At 36.3% G+C, this 12825-nt stretch overlaps 2 protein-coding genes across 2 annotated transcripts in view; one reads left to right on the forward strand and one right to left on the reverse strand.

Annotated features, from left to right (window-relative positions):
• Positions 1–610: 610 nt before the first annotated feature.
• LOC116849373 (papilin-like) lies at positions 611–10929 on the forward strand. Its single transcript, XM_032826483.1, has 13 exons — positions 611–1406; positions 1929–2147; positions 2221–2391; positions 2605–3015; positions 3350–3562; positions 3690–3854; positions 4631–4870; positions 5911–6230; positions 6393–6543; positions 7145–7657; positions 8166–8321; positions 8439–8552; positions 8654–10929. Exons 1-13 carry the CDS (start codon positions 1271–1273, stop codon positions 8854–8856), a joined length of 3012 nt encoding a protein of 1003 aa, XP_032682374.1. The 5' UTR covers positions 611–1270; the 3' UTR covers positions 8857–10929.
• Positions 10930–11362: 433 nt separating this feature from the next.
• Positions 11363–12825, reverse strand: part of LOC116849375 (potassium/sodium hyperpolarization-activated cyclic nucleotide-gated channel 1-like) — a 4498-nt gene continuing 3035 nt past the window's right edge. Inside the window, exon 8 of the mRNA XM_032826485.1 lies at positions 11363–11460. The gene's annotated coding sequence lies outside the window, so the exon portion shown is untranslated. The remainder of the gene's footprint in view (positions 11461–12825) is intronic.

Here is a 12825-nt window from a genome sequence, read left to right on the forward strand (position 1 = left end):
CACCTGCTCGTAAATATACGCGACCTCAAATACTATATGATTTTTTATAAATAAGTTATTACTGCTGTCGCGCAGAACTCTTTGGACATTCGTTTTCTGAACATAAGTGAACGTTAAAAATATTTTTAAACCAATGGAACTCTCTAAGTGCGGCTGGCGCACCCCTCCTGCTGCTAAAGTTACGCGACCTCGAACACTTTATAATTTTTTATGAAGAAATTATTTCTGCTATCGCATAAAACTCTTTATATTTTCATTCCCTGATTACAAGTGAATGTTGAAAATATTTTCAAATATGCAGAACTCGCGAAATAGTGTTAATCTCTCTTATTTTATTGTCGGTATTTCACATTTTGTGAATTAGGTCTTCGCAAATCGACTTTTCGCTTTTAATTAGTAGAACTATTGTTATATATGATATAGAACTCTAGAACTATTGTAAAACAAACCGGAACTCTAAAGAAATAGTTGATTTTACTGATTAGGTGCGCTGCGTGAACTTAGCGCACCTTTTTTTGAAAGTTTATTTTTTTGTATTTAATAACCGGAACTATTTAAAATTGTTGCATAGAACTGTAGAACTTTTCAAGAGAGTATCAGAACTCTAAAAATATGTCACATTTTTAAATATGGTGTGTCAAGTTCACACAAGTAGTATTTTCTTCTGTTTTACGCACATTTGTTGGTAATGATGACGGAAGAAAGCACACTCACGATATAACATATGATTAGCAACGTGAAACATGAAATCACGCAGTCACTTCATCTCACAAGCACACTTTTATTTGCAGAATTCGCTGGCACACATCAGAAATTCGTGTTAACATTCAATGTGAATTTTATCCGATTTCTTTTTATATTTTGTTATATATATATGTGTGTTTTTTCATATTTGATAAAATTTAAAATAGCAAACTTCCTTCCAAATCTGATTTTAGTCGGTTAGAAAGTTAAGGCTAACATTATCGCACATTGATAAGTCTGTTCAGGAATTTCACTTTATTTTATAATTCGAATAACTCCTAATATATGGTGATGGTGACAAAATAAGACCAAATGCAAGTTTTGCTAACAGATACTAATCACTTTGATTTATCTATTTGCACAGCGAATATAGTCCGAATTAACAGCAAAAAACAAGTTTTTAAATTTGTGACAATATTGAAGTGACCAGGATTTCGTAGAATCACGATTAGATATCTAACTTTGTATGTTATAATTATTGCGATTTACAGATACTTGCACGTTGCCACGGGCGAAGGGAACATGTATGGAGAAGCAATCTCGATGGTACTTTGATCAATCAGAGAATCGCTGTATACCATTTTATTACACTGGCTGTAGTGGAAATAAAAATAACTTTGAATCTAGAGAAGCATGCGAGTTCGATTGCCCGCCTAAAATAGGTAAGACACGATTTATATTCATCTAGTGTCTTCCCTATATGTTTCTGCACTAATCTATTATCTTTAGTATTATTTTTTCTTGCGCTTTTTATAGAGCACTTGTAATGCAAACTTTATTCTTAATACGAAATCGCATTGTATGTGAAGAGTATTTAAATAGAAAGAATCACACAACGTACATACATATATCACATTTGATATCACATAACATGTTTATACATAATTTTGTTTTGTAATAATAATTTGCATTAAAACTTTTTATATTTTCAAGTTTGAAACTCTCAAAATTTCAATATTTTTCTGAAGTCTAGAAGGTTCATTCTTATATCTTTATATTCACTTAAATAATTAAAATAAATAACATTGACTAGCTTAAGCCATTGGTAACAAAAGACAGAAAGGTCGTAATTAGTTGCCTTATATTTGCAATATATCTCACGTAAGTCAAATCGACCGACGAATGAAATCTTTTGACAAAATAATATTATCAGGAATATAATCTCTAACTTTGCGCAAACACAGAGCAAGACATTTGCCTTCTGCCTGCTCTCCTGGGTGATTGTCGCAATTACACTAAACGATGGTACTACGATTCCTACGAGCAACATTGCCGGCAGTTCTACTACAGTGGATGCGGCGGCAATGAGAACAACTTCGAGATCGAGCATGACTGCATCAACAGGTGCGTGCTGTCCATCACCACACCGGCTCCACCAGGAAAAGAAGTTGAGTTTCGAGCAGGTAATGCTCTTGATAATTCTGGAAATTAAGCACGAGCAACGATACTACTCAGACACATTACTCTGTCTTACAGAATTCTGCTTCCTACCCGACGAACATGGTCCGTGCACCGAAGACCAAACTAAGTGGTTCTACGACAGCCGCGACGGCATATGCAGACAGTTCCTATACGGTGGCTGTCAGAGTAACGGTAACAACTTCAATAGTCAGGAAGAATGCGAATATCGCTGCGGGGAAGTTCAAGGTATGCCGTACAGAAAGCGTACAAAGTTTACAGGAAAGATTTGACATATTATATCATAATTAAAATTAAAATCTTATAATTATTTTGTAACGATTATATGAAGTTATCTTAATGATATATGCATAAAATATATAAAATAACATACGTGCTTATATGTAATAGTGACTAAAAAAACAAACATGTATTAATTAGAGAAAATATCAACAATTTCAGATCTCTGTACGCTACCTAAGGTGATCGGTCCTTGCGACGGCTATGTGAAGCAATTCTACTATGACCGACGTACCGATTCCTGCTATGAATTCGATTACAGTGGATGCCAAGGCAACAAGAATCGCTTCCAGGATAAAGTATCATGCGAGGTCAAGTGTAAGCGGCAACCTTCGCTATCGGTAAGCCCCCAAATCGTGACCACAGTAACTCCGCCGACCGAACAGCCGAAGAGCTCGATCTGTTTGATGCCACCTGATGCCGGCAGTTGCGACGGCACCATCATCGCGTATTACTACGACGCGCAACAGCAAATGTGCCAAGCCTTTTTATACGGTGGCTGCGGCGGAAACGCTAACAAATTCCAGACGGAGGAGCAGTGCGAACGACTTTGCGGAAAGTTCTATGGGCAAGGTAAATCGTAATGTTTTGGGAAAAAATCAGGTGTTTCTCCTAGTGAAGAAACGTCATCATGTCTTTTCACCTATAATAAAATTTTTAGTTTAATAATAAAAGTACTGTGTATAAATTTACTGAATATTTAGATGGCCGTGCCCTTGAAAATTCTAATCTCTTTCTTGAAAATATTTAAAAATATATTTTTATGTAATAAGAAGAGAAATTTCACTTAGAGATTGTTATATATCAGGTTAGAATATCATATATTTATGTAACGAAATCTTCCTCTTCTCCTAAACAAAAAAAAATGAACACGAAACACATCTAACATATCTAATGTTCGTTACAGACATGTGTAATCTCTCTATGGACTCCGGTCCATGCAAAGACGCTTCCTCCAAGTATTACTACGAGTCAAGGACGCGCTCTTGTCGCGAATTTACTTACGGCGGCTGTGACGGTAACGCGAATCGATTCAGCTCGATTTCCGAGTGTGAGTCCATTTGCATACAACACGAGGAGCCAGTGGTACCTGGAAACGAAGTTAGTGTTTTAAATCTGTGTAAGTACCTTTGTTCTACTTCAGACGTAATCTCTTCATGTCACATTGATTGTCACGATTGCGGCATCAAGTCTACTGCGGGAAATCAATCGAGTTTGGAGTAACTACCTTTGTTGTCTTAACACAGCGTTCTGTAAAGAACCGATCGACAGCGGATTTTGCACCGGCAGTATCAAGCGATTCTATTACGACGAAGAACTCCAAGTATGTTGGGCGTTTATTTACACCGGCTGCGGCGGTAATCTCAACAGATTCAAGACATTCGAGTTTTGCATGAGTACTTGCCATAGGAGTAAGTCCAGGATATGAGACCGATAATAAATTTCTCGGTTGTGTTCTCATAAATCTCGCTTTTCAGCTTTATACGGTAGTCGTTTCCTTTGTATATATGTACAATCTTACTTTTTATGTTTCTCATAGTCCTGTGCTTCATTCTTCTGATTTCCCATAATGAATCCATCCCTTTATCACTTATATTATATCTGTACTTACGATATAAGAATATGCTTATATGCTTTACCGAGTTAGTAAAACTTGTTATTTAAAGTAATTTAAAGTAATTTAACATATGAATATATTTTATGATTAAAAATTATGTATATAATAATTAAATTCTTAGAAATTATATATAATTTTAATAACTGTATATAATTTTATATATACATAATTAGTTATTATATTTTAATAAAATAAAGTCTGCCCTAAAAGTAAGACATGGAAGTGATAAGGAAGACCAGGATAAATTTGATTTCAACGGAGAAGAATTTGCTACAAATAATTCAAAACGGTTTTTCAGCAGCTTCTATGTGATTGACGTGCTATATAAATCGAAATATATGAAGTCTCTCATGATATACAAAATTCTCAATTGTCACATTACTTGCAGTTCTTTTTTCAATATGATTGATTTTTCAATATGATGCCGTTGTACTTTGTACAATATGATGTAGGTACTTTGTACAACGATATTAATGTTAACAGCTTTTTTGTTTATCTAAAATTTATTTTCTTTATTTGAGAAGATGAATTTTCCAATTTCTCTCGTATAACACGATAATTGTACTGCAGCGAGTAACGAGACAAACGTAAACCCGAAGGACAGGAAGGATCAATGTGCAAAAGTTAAGGAGGTGAGCAAAATGGCTCATTGTCCATACGGCAAGGAACAGTACGTAGACGAGCAGGATTGTGATCGCTGGCGTTGCGTTGATCCCTGCAGGACGAAGACTTGTCCCGACGGTACTCGATGTATCATTACACTAGTTGCAACGCAAGATGGTACAGAATACAGAGGCGTTTGTCAATCGAGTGAGTCTTATTAATGACGTAAAATATATATATATATATATATATATATGTATATATATATTACAATTTAGTTATTTTGAAATTTTTATTTTACTTTCGTGCTATCGGATTATTTCTTCGAAAACTTTTGATGCGAGGTAAAAGTAAAACAAATTAGCAGGGTTGGGTAGGAACTAGTTAAAAAGTTAAAAGTTAAGTTAAAAAGTTAAAAAGTTAAATAACTTTAACTTAATTAATTTTTACACTCTTAACTGTTAACTTAACTTAGTTACATTTTATCGGTAACTATTAACTTTTAATTCAATTATCTTGAAGTTAACTTTTAGACTGTCAGAAAAATCACTTTTGTGGCTTTGCACAAATCTCAAAATTGTGCCTCATATGTATGTTACTATATAGGAAAATTTTTGGGAAAAAAAAATACTTTTTTAATAAAAAAAATTCCGACAGCCTAAAGGTTAACCATGCCATAAAGATCGCGAGGCGTCGAAAGGCTGTTCAATGCAGGAGGGCTCATTTTTGATAATCTTCGAGGAAAAATGTTCGATAAAAATTTCGAAAAAACTTAAATTTAATAAGTTTCTGTAAATAAAACATGTTTCCAAATAAGGTATTTGTTTTTACCGTTATTTATAAAACTGAAACCGTGAAGTCATGAAATGAAACAAATTTAACCTTTAACTTTTTAATTTTAACTTTTAATTACTTTTTTTTTTTATTAACTTAATTTTTAATTCAATTAATTTTATTATGGGTTAACTTTATCTTAACTAAATTAAATTTTCAAAGCCATTAACTTTAACTTTTAACTTTGTTAAAAAAAAAAGTTAATTTACTCAACCCTGCAAACTAATAATATCTACATTTTTTTTAATTTTTATGTGAAACATTATTTTGTATGAAAAAAGTCACACTTTAAAATATTATGTATGTGAATCCTTTTAAACTCTAATGATAATTATATTAACATGATAATTATTTCATTCTTGAATAACGTTCATCGATTGAAAAATAAATCAACAATTAAATCGATTTTGCAGTCGTCAAACCCGGTCGTTGCCAAAAAATATCAAACAGCACGAAATGCGAGCAGGAGTGCGCGACAGATGCGGATTGTGTCGAAGAATTGAAATGCTGTGACAGCGGTTGCGGTACATCCTGCTTAGAACCAGCGTCAGAGAAACCTTTGACCACGACGTTACGACCCGTCACTCCATCACAATACGGTGGATCACCTGCAATGATCCAACAACCCGAGGAACCTCGTGTTAGCGCACAAGAAGGCGGCTACGTCACATTGAAATGCGTCGCGCTAGGAATACCTAAGCCGATCATCACGTGGAGGAAGAATACTACGCTGGTAAGCCGTTTTGTATTTCAGTCCATGTAAAAAGACTTCTTGATTTTTCTGTAATTCTTTTTTTATTTTTCTACTCACTTTATGATTTCTCAATATATGAAAACTTTTTTGTGGAGAAAAACAGAAAAGAAATTAAAATACCATACAAATATGAACCTTCAGATTGGACCTTCCGAGGCGAGACGGCGCATACTACACGATGGATCCCTTCAGATCACTAATTTATATACTTACGACAGAGGAACTTATGTATGCACGGCTGACAATGGTTTAGGACCGCCGGTAAAAGCGGAATATCAATTGAACGTTACAGGTATATAAAGAATCCATTTTTTTGACATAGCATGATTATTTCATTGTAATTTTGGATAGAATGTTACGTTAAGAGATAGTTTAAGATGTTTGTTAAACGGTATGGTATTTGTACTAATTTTATCGTAAACAGGAATTCCTGTTTATTGGTTGGCATATAATGTATTTAAATAACTCCCTTTCATTTAATATTGATCTATTCTTTAGGTAATGATATCATATACACTATTGTAGACTTCATTTCATAGACTTTGTTTCATAGTGAAATATATTACTCGATGAATGAAACAATAACGATGAATAAAGTTTGAAAATAATAGCAACCGAAAATAGAGTTTTTTAAAACTAGTTGCTTTACTTTTCTGTTAGTATAAATAACATACACGATAATACATTATAACTGCTGGTACTTCTTATAATCGCTTTTTAATGTCCATCAAGTCAAATTTAAATATTACGATTTTTGAAATATAATATACATTCTATACTTCGCCTCCGTTTAACGTCAGCAACAATTTTACCAGATGATTGTACAATTAACATATTTATTTCGTCTGCATTTCTAAGCACGCGGTGCACGTTCTTCTTCTTGCATTCTTTAGAACCGCGCGAACTCTCCGTCTCCATCATTGGTGAACCTGACACTCGCATAACAGTGGTGATGAACTCGTCGATAACTCTGTATTGTTACACTGTGGGTTGGCCGAGGCCGCTCGTCACTTGGTGGCGCGACGACGATATGTTGCCTCTGTTTTCGGATATTTACGAGCAGGACAGTGACTACAGTCTGCTGATACGATCGGTTACTCTGACTAGCCTTGGTATTTACACTTGCCAAGCGTACAACTTCTTGGGCAAAGCAGCTTCCTGGTCGATGATCTTGCAAGCAATCGGACCTGTCTACAACGTTAAACCTGAGCAGCAAGAATACACCAAGTATCTTGTTCAACCTCCGAGGAAACCCACCACCACTGAGAAGTCGCAGTACCCATATAGACCCACCAGAACACCATCTCCCGAGTATCAGACCTTCGCTCCTATTTACCCTTCCAGATCAACTCACTTGGCTCCTTTCTTCCCGACTACTACTGTCGAAACTGCCAAGGTGTTCAAAGGTGAGACCGCGAGATAACTGACATGTTTCCGGTTGTGCCGATCGTTGTGAATTCGAGCAAGTATGTTGCGTGGAATTGAAAACATTTCGCAGAACTCTTTTGAGATATCTATACAAATTTTTATTCGAATCTTATGAGTCTTTATTAGATGCACGTTTCGTGTTCCTCAATACAACGATTGATCGCAATCAGCGGCGCAACCGAAATCGTTTTATTTCTCATTTCATCCTGCATGCGTGCTTAATAATCAAACATTGCATTATGTTATCGCTTCGGGCTGTGTCACCCACTTATTTTCTGTTTTAAGTGCGTGATAAGAACTTAACACAATCAATAATATTTCTCTTTAATAATAGATAAGTTAAACTCGTACACCAGAGTTTTCGCATTCTTTTGTTTTATACATTCATTTTGTTATACATTCATTTAATTCTTTTAATTATTTTTTTTGTAATTTACTGAATAAAATTATCATACATGAATATTAATAAAGTTGTACTATACGTAGTGCCGGTCAAAGTCAACGTAACAGTGGAACAGTCACAATTCGCGGAGGGTAGCGAAATAAGCATCGGTTGCGGCGTGGACGGCTATCCTGTTCCACTTGTGCTCTGGTACAAGAACGACGAACTCATTCGAACGGATAATCGCATAAAGATTTCTGGTAAGATCGCAAATAAAACTATACTCGCAACCGAACAAAACAAAATACACACGATATGATCTGTTGCATCAATTCGCATTAGATATGATGACAAATCATGAATCGTTACTGTTTCAGAACTTAATCGGCTCATCATCAACCACGCGAATCGCGAGGACTCCGGCCGATATCGATGTGAAGCAACCAACGAGTATACTTCGGATTCCGACAGCGTCGACATACGCATAGCTGGTGAGCTACTCTCCGGCTTACGTCGAAGATACACCTCCTACGTGATTCTCTACGCACGAACGTTTGTGTATGTTTAATCTATCCCTCCCTCTTTGTTTTAGGTATCTTCATTCATCCCCATTGTCAGGATAACTCATTCTTTGCCAAGTGCGAGCTCATTGTGGCGGCCAAGTATTGTATGCACAAATTGTATGCGAGGTTCTGCTGCCGATCATGCACGGAGGCCGGCCAATTACCGGTGAAAGGACCCCACATTGACAACACAAAGAGAAGAAGAAGATCCATCCTACGTATGCTCGTCTAAGATACCAAATCGACTCTTCGGTATTTCCGGCGCGCGTGATGGCACATGTCGATTTTGATCGTGATATTCCTGGGACTCGCGACAGAACACATACGAAGACAAAGAGATATCATGCGCGCACCCACTCTGCCTCTCGAACGTGCTGAATTATCGACTTATTAACTCATTGTCAAAGCCTTAAAGCGTTTATACATAGATATAATATATAAGCACATCCAACATATACACACGCACATGAACACATACAAACACACACAGAGAGGGAGAGAGGAAGAGGGAGAGGGGAAGAGAGAGACACGTGCATATATGTGCGTACACCCATTTCTGACGCAAAAACTGAAGCTGACGCTTCGGTCAGTGCGATCTCGCTTTGACGTCCTTATCCATGTATATACGATCTGACGCTAAGAATCCTAGTCCGACGGAGCCATATTAGGCGGGTTAATTACTTGTTCTTAAGAGGGAAACGTTGCGACCGCGCGTATCCGTCAGTACCGTAACTATTAATTGTGTAACTACTTCATGTCTCGCGCTTTAGACGCATCGTCACCCCATGATATATCCGATAATAGATCGTAGAAATAATAGCTAGCTATTAGAGAAATATGAACGGAGACACAAAGGGAAAGGTGCAATTTATATGGATATATAACCAAAACGCGTTTATATATACACATACAACATATATACACCGTAAATGTAAAAGTCGCGATCGTAACCGATCGGAATCGACGTATCCTCTAGGACGACACTCGATTGTTTTGTATGTGCACCGATTCAATCGCAGTAAAAACACAGTGCCTTATTAGATGACCTTTGGAAAGAATTGGGGAAAGAATGTACATGACTCTCTCGTTTAGTGTAAATAGCCGTCACGTATACTCCCGCATACATTCCTCTAGAGAGGCGACATCGTGATGATACACATGTCGCGCATAAAATATAGATTTAGAGACTTGTCCGACGAAAACTTCGACACACTCAACTTGGTGATTCTCAAGCACGAACAAGGTGTTATCGACAAAGATATTAAATACGACCAAGAGACATGTAAAATCGTTAGTACCACGTAAAGTAGCGCGACCCACGTTAATTAACGATCTAGTGAATGTGTTGGCACACAGTCGACATTGTTCAGTCGTTTCCGCGGATTCGGAATTAGTTACAGCAGTATGAGAGCACACAAGGACGAAACGCGAGGCGCATTCTAGATATACGTATGTGTCGCCCCGTTAGTTCGTTAGATCTGTCATAAATGATAATGACTTACGCGTCGTGTGATTTTTCAAGGGCGCACGGTCGTCGTTAGCTCGAAGAAAAAGAACAAAAATATTAAAATGATACAGGAAGACGACGGTCGCGTTAGATATATGTATATATAATTTTCACATCGTCGTCGTGCGAGTCACTGTCGCGTTCTTCCAATCACATATCCTCCAAGACAGAATGGCATATCCCTAAAGTACGGCACCGACGATCATGTAGGTGTACGATCGTGGTGCGTTTTTGCGGCACGCGTCGCGATTCCCCGTTGAATATCTAATCCGAACTGCGACTTTTCTTTGACCACACGGTATTTCGTCGTATAACTTATCTCGTGTGTAACGACGTCGGCTATCGATTACGATCCGCGTTGCCTTCCTCGTATCGATGAGCGTGTTATTTCCGCTTCAACACAGACGCTGATGTATCGCACGACACTTCATCACGATCGACACCACGGGTCTCGACAGTCTTGCGGTTGGCCTCTTTGAAGAAAAAATTTGTCGAGGAAGAAAAGGAATCGGAGAAGCAGAAAAACAAAAGGAAAAATCGCGATTCATATCCCACATGCGATATATCGATTGAAGATATATTTACGATAATCCTTCCAAATAATAATGATTGCGGTCGTCTAATTCGACGAATTTTAACCATTATCGAAGAATTAATGATTATGTGTATGTACAGAGTTTTAGTGTGCAATTACACGAACGCGTTTCACATTATTCCTCGTGCGATCTATTATATCTCCGTTTTTTTTTTTTATAAATACACAATATCCAATCATTAATAAATAAGTCACAGAATGTTCGTGGATTTTTAATGCTCTTTATTCAAACATAACGCGAAAACTTGTCCATTGAGAAAGAGATAAAACAATGTCGTGATCGGGTGCAAAAAACTGTTGCCGTAAGATAATGGATCGTCGGTTGACGATCCTATTTATCTCCGACTTTTTTATAAATATATAATTACGAGATATCTAATTATTAATAAATAATCTTTCTCTCTCTCTCTCTCTCTCTCTCTCTCTACAATAATTACAATTATATTTTCATGTTTTCGCTACTCAATAACGCAATCAATATTGTGGACGCAACCACGCAGCATTAAGGTTTTTTATATTACTTTGACTTACTTTGTGAGTTCCCTAATTACTTATAAGATATAAAGATTGGATTTGCATCTTTAATTGTGTGTAAATAACAATTCAAAGACTTACGTGTTTACGTATTTTACTGCACTTAGCTTTTCTTTCTTGAGGAGCAGCCATGGCCATCGCAATAATAACGAGAAGGGCGAAAATAACGAGTTTCATTTTGCCACGGATATTTATTTATTCTGGAATCAGATTTCTGTGTAAGCGGTGCTTCATATGCGGTCAGATGCAACGATAATTTAGTAATATTATTTCGACGAAAATCTCAATGATAACTGTCTGCAGCCGACTATATCTCTTTTTTAAATATTTTTGGCTTTTGACCGTCAATTGTCAAATATAAGTACATATTTTTATGTACCTCAGTAATATAGATACCAATACATAATTTATTACTGACATATTAGTTATATATACGAGCAATTTTTTATATACTAGTATTCGATTTTTTTAGGCTTGCGCGATCATTTTTAGATTTGATTTTTTAGGCTTTCGCGGCATCGGGTCGTTCCTCCCTGATGAAGCGAACTGAAACGTCGGACTCAAACAAAGATGAATCCACGCCACTCAAACCCGGATACCAAATCTAATACATACTAGTATATTTTATATATATTCAACGTCATTTTAAAGTAACTCAGGTGATAACTTTCTACGGATGTGGATCGCTTTACAGATCGTATATGATACTAAGTGATCGTGATCTTTGCGGAGTTTTTATACTTTGTATACACTTGAGTACACTATTAATTCACTCATTTGACAAGAAGATAATTTTTAATGGCGTTTTCTTTTATTTAATATTTCCGTGCATAACGACACGTGCGTCATCCACTAGCGGTTATACGAGATAAAAACATTTATCGTGAAATGTTTCCAAGAAACATATGGTGTATATTCAGTTGTAACTGCACATTAAAATACAAAGAAAGTTTGTCGAAATATATTACATGTTATGTAACAAGTTCGAGCAATGAGAGAATTTCTAATTAAATAAGTACATTTCCCCATGACGTTCGATATTGCCGCGTGTAATGGAAATTCCAATTGATTAATTACATCGATCAGCTATGATGTCTATCGCCTCTCTTGTTGCAGTTTATATTAACGAGAAAACATTATTATCGTACAATCTTAGCAAATGTATTTGTAACTGTAAGTACCTTACGAAGGTAACGAATAATACATATATACATATATATAATTATATACATGTATACATATATATAATTTTAAAATAAAAGTACGAGGGTGGTCTGAAAAGTTTCCGACCTAACAAAGATACAAGTCATTTTTTCTGAAAATTGTTTTTTATTTTTCAACATAGTCTCCTTGTAAATCTACACACTTCTCCCAGCGATGCTCCCATCTCTGTAACCCGTCGAAATAGTACTCGGCGTTTTTCTCTGCAAAATAATTGTTCACGAAGGTGATTGCCTCTTCATTTGACGAAAATCTCTGTCCTCCGAGCGCAATTTTTAGATGAGGGAACAAAAAGAAGTCGCTTGGGGCTAGATCTGGTGAGTAAGGTGGATGGTCAAGCAGTT

This window comes from Odontomachus brunneus, unplaced genomic scaffold, assembly GCF_010583005.1.
Source record: "Odontomachus brunneus isolate Ranch 3 - 2012 unplaced genomic scaffold, Obru_v1 Obru_scaffold_113, whole genome shotgun sequence".
NCBI classification, from domain to species: Eukaryota; Metazoa; Arthropoda; class Insecta; order Hymenoptera; family Formicidae; genus Odontomachus; species Odontomachus brunneus.

Coding starts and splice junctions, on each gene's coding strand:
- LOC116849373 (XM_032826483.1), top strand. CDS start 1,271: ATGGAGAAGCAATCTCGATGGTACTTTGATCAATCAGAGAATCGCTGT. Junction 1,407..1,928: donor CGATTGCCCGCCTAAAATAG/GTAAGACACGAT, acceptor GCGCAAACACAG/AGCAAGACATTTGCCTTCTG. Junction 7,658..8,165: donor AACTGCCAAGGTGTTCAAAG/GTGAGACCGCGA, acceptor TACTATACGTAG/TGCCGGTCAAAGTCAACGTA.